This window comes from Nipponia nippon, unplaced genomic scaffold, assembly GCF_047370975.1.
Source record: "Nipponia nippon isolate SJK-2023a ecotype South Korea unplaced genomic scaffold, ASM4737097v1 scaffold_5, whole genome shotgun sequence".
Taxonomy (NCBI): Eukaryota; Metazoa; Chordata; class Aves; order Pelecaniformes; family Threskiornithidae; genus Nipponia; species Nipponia nippon.
This window is the reverse complement of record NW_028262369.1, coordinates 34488237-34503383: the sequence shown is the minus strand read 5'-3', so window position 1 is coordinate 34503383 and position 15147 is coordinate 34488237. Positions and strand designations below refer to the sequence as shown.

At 39.5% G+C, this 15147-nt stretch overlaps 1 protein-coding gene across 2 annotated transcripts in view; it reads left to right on the top strand.

Annotated features, from left to right (window-relative positions):
• ADGRL4 (adhesion G protein-coupled receptor L4) overlaps window positions 1-15147 on the top strand; it is a 76558-nt gene that overhangs the window by 30773 nt on the left and 30638 nt on the right. For both annotated transcript variants that reach the window (XM_087733107.1, XM_009468214.2), the window contains exon 4: window positions 9048-9200. In XM_087733107.1, coding sequence (XP_087589233.1) covers window positions 9048-9200 — 153 coding nt within the window. The remainder of the gene's footprint in view (window positions 1-9047; window positions 9201-15147) is intronic.

The following is a 15147-nucleotide window of genomic DNA, read 5'->3' as shown; positions in this document are numbered from 1 at the left end:
AGGCTCTGCTATGGAAACAGACTTTTCACATACTTAAACCAAACATGAACATGTTGTTGTTCTGTTCACTCAGAAGTAAATGCAGAAACAATCCTGCTGTTTCAGAGCCTGCCACAAGAAGGAGTGATGGAGCAGGTAATCGCTGAGGGAAAGCCTTCTTCAGAGCTAGAGATGAACCTGAGCTTGCCCTTTAGTTCGTTCATACCTATCTGCCCACTCAAGGGAGGAATTCTGCAACTGGATCTTAGTTTCTGGCTCCTGAATGTATAATATGAATGACCCGAAACAAAATGACAGTTGATAGTTCCCATCAACTCCAATTAAAGGTACCTTTAACATACAACTAGCTCTGTGCCTGGATCCAGCACCATGGAACTCACATGCCTCTGTCACCAGCATTAACTATTTGAAACTGCCTGCTGTGCTCTGTGAAGGGCTCCCAGAGTAGCAGTGACAATTCTGTGTGATCATCTGGGTGCTTCCAGCCGCGGCTCCCTGGCACGGTGGGAAAGCAGTGCTGCTGTTGCTACATGGCATTCAGGACCCCAGGGCTTAGTCCTGTGTGACTGAAGGATAAGTCCGTATCCTGACAGAGAACAGCGTTATTTCTTATCACAGCCTTTGCTGCATGCTTGTAGCGAGTTCAATAAAGCTCGTCAGATAATGCTTAATGTTTCTCTGCTGCATTCAAGCCATGTTGTCTCTCACTTACCCCCTCTTTCACATCTTGCTTACCCATACTATGATGGTGCCACAATGGTTTTCATATATAAGCTGTAAAGTGGTGATGCATTTCCTGGCTGCATTTTCTGAATAAATATCTTTCCTTTTTTGTTTTGAAATTTGGGAAAGTGATGCTTGGAAGTCTTTCTTCCCCCTTAATCAAACTGTTTGCTAAGCTGTTTTCCTTCTGTCTTATCTCTTGCTTGGGACCAAAGGGTTCAGATTTGAGTGGCAAGTCTCACTTGTTCACATCCTGTCAGATGGGACCCTTGGGTTGTTTGAGTTCATGGTATGGCTAACCGGGAGCTGTGTGTGACTGGAACTGAAAATGGGATTATTGTTTTATCCGCTCCTGTTTGGTGTCTATAAACCAGTTTTCCAGAGAATTCATCTGGTCATCACTCCTCACCTCCAAAGCCAGTTTGAGAACTCCAGCAGACCATCTTCATCCTGGATTTTTTTCCATTTTACTGTCTCTGACATTACTCTGCTACAGTCTCTCTCCTTTAGCTTTGCATTTTAACAGCTCATCAGGCTAGGTGCTCAGCTGCTGAATTAATGCCACGTTCCTGGGAGGAAGGCAGAAGGGGAGTCTGGAGTGCTCAATGTGCAAAGAGGTCATGGTCTGCTTCCCTGAAGAGTGAGTGGCAGCTCCCAGTCCCTTGTGTCTGAGCTGCAATGTGGGTTGTGCTCTTCACCTGCACCCCTGACAGGTGCCCCGAGACCCTGCTCACCGCATCAGCAGGGGATGCCTGACCAGCTCTGAGTTTTGCCTGTAACAGAAGGGATGAATCTTCATAGCACTCACAGGTCTTCCCCTCATGATCTGGTCAGGGAAGGGGTGTCAGCCAGACAAGAAATAACTAATTTGGGGTTTGGACACCCAGACTGAAGCTCCCCACTTGCAGCTGCACAGCTCTGAAGCTTTCTTGCTGAGTGTCTGCTGGTCAGTGCAGCTCTAAGGTCCCCTCTGGGGGGAGCGGTGGGGGCATGTTGCTGCTGTCTGCAGTGCAGGTAAGACCCCTGCTGTCCAGAGGAGGAGGGGAAGCAGTGCTGGGGAAAAGGTGGGACAAGGCCGCCCAACAGCTATTTATTCCCAGCTTTCCTTCTGTTTCACTAATTCGAGCACCCTGTAACTTTTTATTCTCAAATTCCTGCAGATGCTTGTCTGGGTAAATGGTTTGTTTCCAGTCAAGCACTAGCACTTTTAAAGATTTTTTTTTTTTTTTTTTTTTCCCCCCACCCACCTTATTCTTCACATATGAGTGATCACAAATTATAGATTTTCTTTTTTTTTGATACTTCACAAATGTTGAAAAGGCAGGTCGTTCTGTGTGGCTAAACAAATGACAATTTCATCATTGGCACTTGCCCAACAATAAATGCTTTTCATGTTTAATTTGTAATGTCTGAAAATATGAGCATTAGATGAGGGAAGCAGTTGAGATAATATATTAACCTCTCCAAACCTTGTCCATTCTCTGAAACTCAACCTGAGTGTGCTTTGAATATGTAGGAACATGCCTTTCCTTCTTCTTTTTAGACTGTTCTGCCCTGTTTCTTAAACTGGGACTAGGGGAATTTTTTGTTGTGAGGCCCTTTAGTTCAGCCAGACATGAAAACTGCTGATCCAAAATCATCTCTGCATATACACATAGCCTGGGAAGAATGTGAGAAAAAATATTTGTTTGCTGAACTAAGGACTTTTAGGAGTCCAGCTAGCTGCAGAGCCATCAAGTTCAAACCAGTTAAAAAGTCCTGCCAAGCTACAAAAACATCCTGAGAAGGCATTGTGAAAAGCTCTTGCAAGGAGCTTTTTTTTATGAAATTTTAGCAAGACGGAGTTTGCAGTTGCAAGATTTCCTATGCAGCAACTGCATAGTCCCCTGCCCCAGTGTAGGACAAAGATGAATCGGGCCCATTATGAAAGCAATTCATATTTAAATGAGATTTCCAGCCCAGTTCTGCAGTCTCAAGTGGTTTTTCTAAGCATCTGCTCTTTCATGCTGATTTAGACCCAACTTGAATGCTGAATCTTTGGAGAATCATAAACAAATTGTGTTAAATTACCATTAATGGAAACACATCACAAGGAAGTAAAGGCAAGGTTGTTAACGGTATCGCTGTTCTTAACTCAGGCTGTGATGGCTGTAGACGCACAGTCCTGCAGCACAGAAGTAATGTATGTAAGATCACCCACTGTTCTGAGACCTCCAGACAAGCTAAGCACAGCGGGGTGAGTAGCACTGGAATTTGTTTTACAGGAAGCCTTTCATTTCCTTGCTTTTGAGGGGTTAAGTGAGGCACTTCAACTACTGTTCTCCCATGAGGGTTACACTAGGGAAGGGTAGTTTTAGTTTCCCTCAGGGGCTCCATAGCAGCTTTGGCAGCAGAGGCTGCTGTCGAAAGAGAACAGCCGGATGCAATGAATCAATGTATTCCCCAGCCACTCCGGATGCGTTTCCTACCTACCCAGTGCTGTCCACTTTTCAGACTACTGTGTCCAATACCGGTCCCCAGCCCTGTGCTGCCACTGCTGTTCTTGATAGACAGGTATGCCCTAGAGGCCTCCAACCTTGGTTTCAAGAGGCTTGGATTGGGGCAAAATTAATTGTTGATGTTTTAATTGCTTCTTTTTATGTCATCTGGGGAATGCACTGAATAAAATGTAAATGTATTGTAATATACAGTAATGGCCTCAGTATGAGCTGCTTGTGGTCCTTAGTAACAACAAGCATTTATTAAACTTATGAAAATCGCATCATCATGCCTATGCTTGTTTGGGCGTGGCTTTGGGAAAACTCAGGTTATCAAACTCAAGCTCTAGTCAGGAGTTCTTAATTCATTAAAATCCTTCTCTGGAATGTCAAGCTGTCAAAAGAGTTCACCCACAACAGTCAGATTGCTGCTGCCCTGGGAAGCCTGTTGCCTCTCTGGCCAGCTTAGCTGGGTATCCAGGTCAGATCCCACAAAGCATCCTGGCCACAGCACAGATTACCCTGTGTGGGAAGCCAGGACTGTGGCCCCTGCCAAAGAAGCAGAGAAACAAGACCCTCGAGTGTTCTGCCCGTAGCAAGGCCCCAGTAGAAAGTCTTGGGAGATGTAGGTTTAACTGCAGATTTTGATCCAAGACTTTGGGAATTCCAGCTTTTCTGCAGAAGAGCTGGGAGCATGGAAGTCAAAGGCTGAGCTCCCAGGCTGTGCAGCTCCGGGATAGGCCTTCCATGTGGTGGGATCCCAGGCAGCAAGCTCCTTCAGCCATGGGTCATCCCACCCCAGGAGTCCTCCAGCTGGCTACCACCAGTGACCAAACTCCAAGTTCAACGTTGCTAGTTTTCCAATCAGGTCACTTAACAATTAATAAAGGCCATCAGCCTGACTGATATCAATTTAATTCAATGCCAGAGAGCCCAGAATATATTCTATAATACAAAGTTTCACTTCTACAAAAATCTCATTTTGCATGGAGTGGTGAGGACTGAATAGGCACAAATCACTCTGTTTAACGTGGGTGGTTTCAACCTTGTTTGTTACTTGAAGTGAAGGGAGAAACAGTTTACTGCAAAATTTACAAAAAGAAAAAAAAAAAACAAAACTTCTGTGTGATTGTGAATCAATATGACAAGTTTCACCCCAAAACTAACTCTTCATATTATATGTCAACATATCATCAAAAACTCTGTCATGGAGATGTGTTTAGTGCAATGGAAACCTTTCAAAGCTGTTTTGATAAATCCGCTGCCATAAGACTTTCCCTCATGACATTTTTCATGTAAAATATGTAAACAGTATTACAAAAATCTTACCTCTAAAATTGATAAATCAAAGCATTTTCTCATGCTTGTCACAATAATAACAAATTATGTCATTTTGTAGCTATAGTTGCCCTGGCATTTTCCTATTGTAGCTTATAATTTTATAACGAGCCAGTATTAAAACAGGATATATGACAGGGTAAAACTTGCAATTTAGAAAGTATATGGAATATGATAGAAGAAATTTCCTCTGTGCTTTTTTCCTAAAATCTTATTGGATTCCTCTAGCTTCCAACCGCATCATGCCCCTAAAATCCATAAATCATTCTTTCTTTTTGTATTTCATATGTTTTAAAGTTTCTAGAAGAATTGAATGCTCTTTATACAAAAATGTATTATATTAACACTAAACAAAATTCTTACACATTTTAATTAACAATGAATAATGTTACCTGATGTAAAAGAATGATTGTTCAAACACTGGATCCAATTTATAGCCCTCTGTGACAAGGAAAGACCTCCACCAATGCCCAGACTTCTGAGTGGGGCTACTCAATCCTAAACCAATGGTGTTCTCATATTAATGAACACATGCGGTTTTAATCCAGAATTACCATCCTCAATTCAAATTGAGTTTGAAAGGGGTATATCAGCTTTTCAGATTTTTTTGCTTTTGAAGATCCTTATATGTTTTCAAGAGACTAGTAGAGAAATGATTACATGCAGCTAGCAGCTGGTTCCGTCTAACTATAATTACATTTATGTACAGTAAAATACATACTAGCTGCATTTTTAAGGTGAAAATGGAGAACTGGTTTTATTTTACACCTGTATCATGTAAGCATCCTACCAATATTCAGGTACATATACATACGCATTCCTATATCCACCCATCTTTGGGTTATTTAACACAAATTTCCTAGAAAACTATTTGTAACCTTCCTCACATGGTGATTTTTAATGATAAGATTTTAGAGCAATCCAAATAGCATAGATCTGCTGTTGAAAAACCAAAAACCAAACCAACCAAACAAAAAAAACCCAGACAACAACCTGCCCCCCACCCCCCCCCCCCGTCAAAATACATTTGGTATACATTTGCTATTCAGCAAGTGTCTTGTGTATCAAACACTTGAATGAAGGATTACCGTTTAACCACAATAATTAACCTTGTCATTTGGCCAATCTTGTTTCTAAAAGTGTCCCAATTTTTCATCAGTTACTGGAAAAAAAAGAAAAAAAATCTTTAAAGGAATGTGCACTCCTGAAATACTGCCTGTGGTATTCAGTGGGTATCTGTGCCAGCAGCGAATGCACGTGACATAATTAAATTGGGTAGCAACAAAGCAGGTGGGTTATATGCTTGCTGTCATTTAAAGTACCCTCTCTGTATAGACAGAAAATTTTCTTAAAAATCAAACAAACAAACAAAAACCCAAAACAATTTTCCCATCTATAAATCCTGTTGGTTTTTTCCTGACGTCCTTTAAATCACAAATCCAATAATATTATAAATCACGTAAAAGTTAGAAAATTACTTTAAGCCCCTGGGCTTCACATTGAAATGTTGTCTGAAGAAAAAATTCAAATTGTTTATACAGAGAACTAGAAGATATTTTTGTCATCATTGTTGATCTTGTAAAATATTTTCTGTGAAATTAGGCAGATTATTTAAACACAACTAGTTAAACTGTATATGAAACTCTTTTTTCCTTGAAAACTTCTTCCTCACTTGCTTTTCTCATTAACCCAGTAGTTTTCCACAGCAAGCACCACCCTGGGCCTACTTACGTCAGTGACTTTTATGCCATTAATTTCAATGGAAGCAGGATGTGGTCCAGTAAATTATCCCCAGCATGGTCTGCTCAGTATTACATTAGACCATGGGAGTAGTGAAAAGAAAGCTCCTTATGAATTTAACTCTTTAAAATATCCCTTCTTGTGGTTGTAATGTAAGTTACTGCTATTCTTCTTTGATATTCTGAAGGTTTCTCAAATTATCAAAAAGGTTGTCTCAATAGGCAAGCCTTCTAAGGCAATATAGTCACCATTAAACCCCTTACAGACATTCTAAATATTGAGGAAAAATGCCAATAATCCAGTGGAGTTAATTAGGCATAATTGTAAATAATTTCTTGATGACCACTGCATGAGTCATTTTAATAACCCTTATAAATTTTTTGGACCACCTGAAAAAGGTACTAGTGTTGGATTTTGAGGACTACAGTTGAGCTCCTAGAAAACAAATCCAAAAGAAAAGTTCTTGTATGTGGCCTGTAGCTTCTCTCTCCTCGGCTCTGTTATTCCTCTACTTTGAATGGAGTCCTGCAGTGATCAGTGTCCTGCTTCTCGTCTTCTATTACTACTGTCTCATGAGCTTTCCAAAGTCAACACATATTGTTTTCTAGGATCTATAATACTTTCCCAAGACCAAGTTTACTCGGTAGCTAAAATAAGGTAGTCCACTTCTTTTTGTTATTAAATGCCAGGGTATAGGAGCAAACTGGGATTGCAAAAGAGCTAAACACAGAGACACAAACAAATGATATTTGAAAAAGTGGACCTTGCTACCGAGATTTGTAAAGTGTTCTGGGGCTGGGTCTCCACAATGCCCTGTGCCAAACTGGGTTTTTCATATTCTCATGCTTAGCTTTTGAACTTCGATAAACACACACTTTTGCGTCTCTGTCATAATTTCAGTTAGACTAATTTGGTTTTACTTTGGCATTCTTTAAGTAAGATCCAAATCATACACCTTCTCTGCTGTATTCTCATGAATAACAAAGCTGTAGAATAAATATTGTTGACACGTGTTGGCAAAGTGCTTTTATACTTGGATTCCTCATTAAATTACATTCAATTTTAGTTATAATGAGGATAATCCATTTGATACTGTTGACCCAAATTCCCCTGAGGAAAGCTGCAGTTCTGAATTGATATTTGCATCTCTGAGTCAACTGAGTAACATTCAAAATCACGTCAGACTTCAAATCTGAAAAATATCCTTTTCCAACATTGTTCTAGGGGTTGTGACTAAGTTATATTGCAGAAATTTATTCCTGCAATGCTTTACAGCTCTTGGTGTTCTTTAATCTTGCCACTTCCCTAGCTTATGTGACACTTTACTTATCTGTACCCTATCTCTGTAAACGCCTTATGAGAACACTGACCATCAGGAAGCAGAAGCACCTTTCTGAAACTCATCCCTGGGCATCTTTTCTGAAATCATATTTCTTCTCCCTGTCATGCTCCTTAATCGTTCTTCTTCTGCAATAAATTGTTATTTCTTTCCCTGTTAGAATTCTTTCCTGTCATTCATCATGTTATGAGTACCTTTAGCTTGAGAACAGGAACAAAATCCCAGTAGGCTTCAGGAAGCCTTTAACTCTTTTTCTCTCTCACAATGTAGAAAATAGACAACTCCGCTCAGAGTGTCATCTTCTTTGGGAGAGTTTTGTTGATTTGTTTGTTTCAGAGTTTTGGAGTGCTCTGGGAGAAATGGGCTACTTGGAAATATGGAATTATCAGTATTGTGAGTGTTACTCTCAGTTTCCTGAGTAGAATGTCTGGATGAGGAAGCTTTTGAAATTTTTCTCAAGTTTGGTCTAAAAATTATCTAATAGACAACAGGGACCTTGGAAGATTCTGGAAAGGAAACAGTTTTATTGAGTCATTGCAGAAGATCAACTATACAGCTCAAAGCATGAGTTTATGATTTCATTTGACCTTTGATCAAGCTAGCTGAATCCCCATGCTCACAATGATAGCACATGCAGAGGCTCTGCAGAGAGGAAGTAGTCTTAAAAATTGTGTATATAGTTCCTTTTTCATGTATCATTGGGAGCATGGGATTAGCCCTGTAAAATAGATCATGTAATTTTGCAGATACAAAACTGATGACTTGCACAGCAATTGTTAAGAGCTAAAGATCAAGCCATGAATCTTGCTCCTCTGTTTGTTAAGATCTTTGGGATAACTAAGAAAAAACAATATACTTGAAGGCTCAGGTCAGTCAGTAGGACAAACTTTATAAGTTTGTTGTCTGGGACTGCTGAGAAATACCACAGGAGGTCTTCAAAAACAGGCCAGAAAAAAAACTGTCAGTTTAGCTATATTGAGCCTGCTTTGGTGTTAGGGAACGAGATGGGTGATTTCTTGATATCCTTTTGAGCTCTGTTTTCTGTGATTCTAAATTCCCAGACGTATCCTCAGGGTGACTCTCTACCTGTAGATTTTTGGGTAGCAAGAAATCTTATCAAATACGACCATGGCAGAACAGGTGCTTGTCTCAATCCTTTATGCCAAGTGAACATCCAATTAAACCATTCACTTTAGTATCCCACTGTTTCTTATTTGTTGACTCACGCAGGATGAGGGCAGAAGAGTGCCGCTGAACACCTGATTACATCCTTGGCAATGAGAAAACTATGTAGACAAACACCAAGAGTGCCAGCTCAGCATTCAAAACGTACATAAATAAAATACCGGAGGCCAAATTAAGCTTTTACTTTACTGTTTTCTTCAATCGGCAAATGCAAATATATTTCTCCATAATTTATGTCTTGACAGATGATAATGAATGTGAAAATGCTACTCAGCCTTGTGGAGAGCATGCCAATTGCACAAACACGGTGGGAAGTTATTTCTGCATGTGTGCGCCTGGTTTCAAATCCAGCAATGGTCAAGAAACTTTTGTACCTAATGATGGAACCTCCTGCGTGGGTAAGTTATTAATGTCTACCAGCTAGCTTTACATTGTCACTCTTTTCTTATGGCTTCTGTTAATTATAGAAATCTAGCAAAATTCTTTCAGATTTGTGAAGTTTGGTGTCTGGATATAAAATTCCCACATTTTGGACTGGTACAGACTTAATATTCCAGTTCAGACCCACACATCTCACTGATAACACAGCAGCTGCAATTGTTTTCAGTAACACTTTAATCTTGACTCTGCTCACAACAATTTTAATCCACATTTCACAGTTTTAGATGATGAATATATAGTTAAGGAAACACAGAAATCCCCAATCCACCCAATTATGTCCCCATTTCACTGATCTGTGAGCAAGGCGGTCATATTCTTAAAACAAAGCAGGGTGACAAAGTATTCTGCATTCAGGTCGCTCAGGACCAACAAAATTCTCTATACATTTGACCTACTGTGCTCCAAATATCTTTTGTTTGGGGGCTTTGGTTGGGATATTTTTGGTGATTTTTCAAGTCTAATCAAAAGCAATGAGCAAGATCAGTAGTTATCCTACCTCCTGTGCCATCCATCAGCCTCTGTATGTGTAGCAGTTGGATGGAACATGTTCAAGATTACAGGGGAGGAAAAGTTCTCTGGAAAAATGTTATTTCTGAACAACTATGCAATCCTTTAGGATTTCCTTTGAATGGAAGAACTGTAACTATTTCTCTTTTTTCAAACTCCTGGTAATTTTCTCTGTATGTTGCAACAGTCCTCAGGGAATGGGAAAATGAGAAATAAATCTATTGCCCTTTACACCTTTATGCTGACTGTGTCTCATTCTAGATATGTCTCCTGTGAGTTTGTGAGTGCTGACAACCTCTCTTCTTACTGCTCTTAATATCAGCAGAATGGCTGCATATTAAGCCAGAAAGTGATCTAATCAACATTTCTTGCCCATTGCTCACATCCATCTAAAAGAGCTCTGCTTTATCCAGCCGCTATGAATCGTTCTTAAATTAGCTGGGACTGAGACTGTTAGCACATTGAGCTGTAAATATTCTCACAGTTTCTGGTCCAGGCTTTGATTTTTACGTTATGACATTTCCTCAGCTTCAGAAGTTTTGTCTTCAAAGTTATTTCTCTGACTGTTCTTGTGTCACTTTAGCTTTTTACCATTAGCTTGCTAATTTCTTTTTTTTGCCCTTTTTTCTTTACTGGGCAGACTGATCTTTTTTTATCCTCTGCTGGGGGTTAGTTTACCACTTTTCTTCTCCCTTTTGCAAATCCATATGGGAGGAGCTGAGAGCTTCCAAAACTCAGACTGAAATAAAGAATTACCTGTGGGCAACTTTTCTCATTAAACAAGTGTACCAATTACTTTACCAAACAGTGAGTCCTAAAGACAACCTTTTGATCCACAATTAATTTTCTACTTTATCTGTCAGGGAAACCATAATAGGATATTTTGTACCCAATGGATCTGTTGCTACAGGTAGTAGAGATGATGCGCACAAGCAGCTGACAGTAGTATATTCAGGGTGTACTACACACAGCTGAAGCAAACACCAAAGTTGTCATTGTAAATACAGTGCAAGTTATCCAGTACAAATCAGAGGATGGAGCTACTGAGTATCCATTATAGGGCCCCAAAATATTTTCAGATTCTGCAAAGCGTTAAGTTTTCTTTTTGGTATATGTATATAACGTATATGGCAGTAACTTTAAAAATACAATGGTTGAATTTTGGACAGTATGCCATTATGCAACCTATTTGTTTATGCCATCAAACCTGTCTGGATTTCCCAGCGGTGCGAGTGTGGTACATCACTGTGTGTGTGTGAGTCCATTTCAAATTCCATGTGCATATGCGTGTGTGTTCCTCCCCTCTTTGAATACTATACTAAACTTCCGAATACAAACTGACTATAACTCTCAAGGTAGTGGATCAAAAGAAAACTTGGGACAACGGCTTTGGGAAATGTCAGTTCACCCTTAATCCAACCAGAATGTTGAGTTTTGAGGTGAGGGTCAGCAGTATTTCATCCATGTTATCAGGTAGAATTGGTGAAGAGATGACAATGAAATATGCAGCTAGAGGAGGAACTGGAAGGTAGGAAGGGAGAGAGAGAGAAAAAGAGAAGGAGAAAGGAAATGGAGACGAAAAAGTGAGGAATGCAGAGGTGTGATATTTCTGAAGATGACATTTTTCTGCTGTCCTGAATGTGAGCTATTAAAATCTATTTACTGTGTAAAAGTCATGCTTTTTGCTTAGACTTCATATTTTATTGAATGTTTGGCTGCAGATAAAAAGGTGAAATATAAACCTACTTTTTTCACCCTGGTCAACAGAGTAAAAACGTGAAAATGGCCATCTGTAAAACAAAAGTGACATCCATGCCACTCTGCCTTTTCCAGGAGCATGTTATTAGTTTTCTTCAAGTATTTCTGAGAGCACTGCGAAGGCACCCATTCTCCATCACATCCTTTTCTGTGACAGGGGAGTTGTACAGTGGATGGGATATGGCATTATGCCACATTGCTAACTTTTCTTTTACCCATACCATTCGTAGCCTTTTTCATTTCTACTTTGTGTGTGCTGCTGCCTTCCACAGTATGGAGACACGGGGAGGGAACATCTAGTCCTTTGCAACTGGACTTTTCAGTCACTTGCAAGCTACTAATAAGCAGAAGGTATAATGTAGACATCAAGCTGTCATGACTGACTGGTGAAGAATCAAAGCGATGTAGGTACAATCCAGTAATTGGCAAGACTGAACATAATAACTGTTCTCAGTACTTTTAATTTAATTGGAATTTCCTTGCCTGGTGCAGTAAATGAGGAGTGACAAAGCACAGAAATAAAATAAAAGGTTATAAATCTATTTTCACACTAGCCTAAGTGGTGTTGGTGATATTATTTTTCTGATTGCAGCTATTATAAAAGCTTCAAAGTTCAGCTCCAGGCTTTGTTTTGAATATTTACTAAAAGGCCAGGGCTTTTTGCAGAGCTATGGCAAATGCTCTTCTGTTTAAAAAGCTCCTGTTCTTCAACCTTTGCTCAGGAATGTTGTCTGTGAAGACTGCTCATGCAAGCCTTGGCAACCCAGTCCCGGTCCCATAGTAGATCAAGGAGGACAGTTTGAGATCCTCACCCCAAAGCTCCAGTAAAATTGGATTGCTGAAAGCCCTGACAAGCTGTTGTCTGTGTGTGGTCCAACAATTGCATATTTGGTTAAAAAGGAATAACTACAAAATATAAAGAAACAAAAACCTACAGCTACTGCGCACAGTATTTCAAAGCAGGAACTTAAAAGCAGCATTCTTGCAACCGTCACAAATTGTTGGCTGCCCCTGACAATCTCATTGATTTAAAAGGGATACGAAGCTGATTAGTACCTTGCAAGATCAGGCATATTGCCTTTTAATTTTGTCATCCAGAAGATTTTTTTTTTCTCCAGGAAACAGTAAATTAGATAGGCGTGATATGGACTCATTCCATATGGATAACTCAACTGCAGAAAGTCTATTTGCATATACTCGACAGGGTGTCTCTATCAGACTTTAAATAGCCATCTTGTTGCCAGAGATGTGCCTTGGTGCTTGAGTTTCTGCTGTTATTTTGGATAATCCTGACTTCTCATTAAAATCTCCATTACACTTAATATCTGACATAATTACAAAAGGAAGGGTAATTTGTGTGACTGCCCAATAATGACAAATAAATGATTTACCAAACTAAAGGTTCACGAAAGGCAAAATATCATAATAATTTTGAAATAATTGCAACAGTAAATCACATGGAAACCTGATACTTAGCAATGGCAGTCTGTAAAGTATTCAAATATTAATTTATTTATAAGTCTTTGTAAGTTTTAGCGAAACTTCTTCTCATTTGCTGGTGTTTTAGCACTGCATTACATGCCGAATAGCTTGTTAAGATGTACGTATCCTTCTTCACGTAGCTGACAAGGCCAAAGAAATCTTTGGTATCAGGTTGATGTGTGTTCTTGTTATACAAACGGGTATTGTCATGGTTTTCACCCTTGCCACTTCAATTCATTCAAAGTTTTTCTGTCTTTGACACAGAGTCACACAACAGGACACTGACAGGCACCCACTTATTTCAAAGAGAGCTTTATAATTTACTGATGTGAGAGGTTATTTAAATGCCAAGAGTAAGAACTTTAGCCTTATGTCTTTAAATGACAGCATTTAATTATGAGGTAGCCTGTGGGTAGCACTATATCACGCTTTTTCCCCCTCTTTTCTTCACTTTTGCCGGACTCATTGATGTATAATGTGGTTAGCTCCATGACTATGAATACCGAGGTCACAAAAACCATATAAATACAGATAATGCAAAACTCAGCTCATCAAAGAGCAACATTTGCAGTTTGGGGCATTAAATATGGAAACAAACTATTGCCCTAATGCAGATAATTATAATTTAACCTCATACTTTAAACTTCAGTGCTTGTGCCAACCCATTCGAACACACAGCACCTTAGCGGCTCTCCCTGAAGAGCAGAGGTGGTTCTGCTGGGGAGGGCAAAAGTACTTCCAGCCCCACCTCTCCTTCCGGCCTCTGCCATGAGGGACTCTGAATGGCTTTTCAATGGGAGCTTCTGAACCTCAGCTTGAAATGCAGCATTTCAAGTGCAAAGCAGAGCCACTGCTCAGTGAGGAAAACAGAGATGTGAAAGTGAGGTTGGACTTCAACCATCTCCTTGAACCCCAGGAAGACCTCTAGGATTACAAGCAGAAGAAAGGGAGCTGGGAATTAAGCAGAAAACAGCAAAAATCGTGTGGATGCAGAAACTGTTGGAATACTCCTTTAAAAGTTTAAATACATTTTACAGTTGCCCTGTATAAAAAAAAAAAAAAAAAAAAAAAAAAGCATTCATCTGATTATTTATGGAGGCTCTCTTGCCATTAGTAAAGAATGTTCTACAAAGTTACGAAAAATGCTGTCCAAATAGGCAGATGGCCCCTAGGTATCCTTCAGATAGCTTTCTGCATTCCCTCAATATATCCACAGAGATGCAGTATATTTATCCATTCTTCCACAATTTCCGTTTCTCTAGCAACCTTATTTCACATACATTATTGCTCATTTTTGTTCTATTCCTTTTTGAAAACTACCAATCTTGTGTCAAAATAAGAGTGCAAAAATAGTTCCTATATGCTAACAGTGCATTTCCAGACCCCTATATCTTCTTTCTGTCTGTCTGTTCTTAACACCCATCTGGCTGCACAAAGGCCTCCTATCAATTCAGGTAGCTATTCTCCTCCACTAATCGGTTAATCAGTTCTCCTTTTTCACCAGTTTCTTTCCCAAATTCAGTGTCATGCCAGTTCTTAACTTAGGTTGTCTTCCTCTCTTGTTTATCCATTCCCCTCTCTACATTTACTGTTCTTCAGTTCCGTTCTCAGCCTCTTCTCTCGGGCTGTTCCTTTAAATCTGCTTATGTGTCACTTTTTCATTTTTCAAATCTTTTCATCAGATATACCTGTCCCAAAGCTGTTCACTCTTTTCTCCTTTCCAGCACAACATTTCACAGTCCATTACTTCATTGTTCAGAATTATTTGGTATTGTTCCCAGTTTACTTTCTCTATTGAGTTATTTGATCTTTATCCTCAGCCAACAAAATAATGCAAAATAATCCCTACTCCAGCCAGAGAGTTAGTACCTAGCTCTCCTAAATTGATCAATTCATGGATTCCCTTACTGGAATTCATCGGTTTTACTCTTGGACTGTGCCCCACCCAGTTACTGAATCTGTCTACCTAATGACAAATTATTTAGAAGCACAAAAGTCGTTTTAGGCAAATGTAATTTAAATGTGGATTAAAAAAAAAATACATGCCAAGAACTTTAAAGGGCATAGAGCTTAAATCTTAGATTAACGAGATGGATAGAGTGATCTTTTGTAGCATCTTTTTAAAGCCGCGACTTAAAAGAAAAGGCTGCAGTTTTC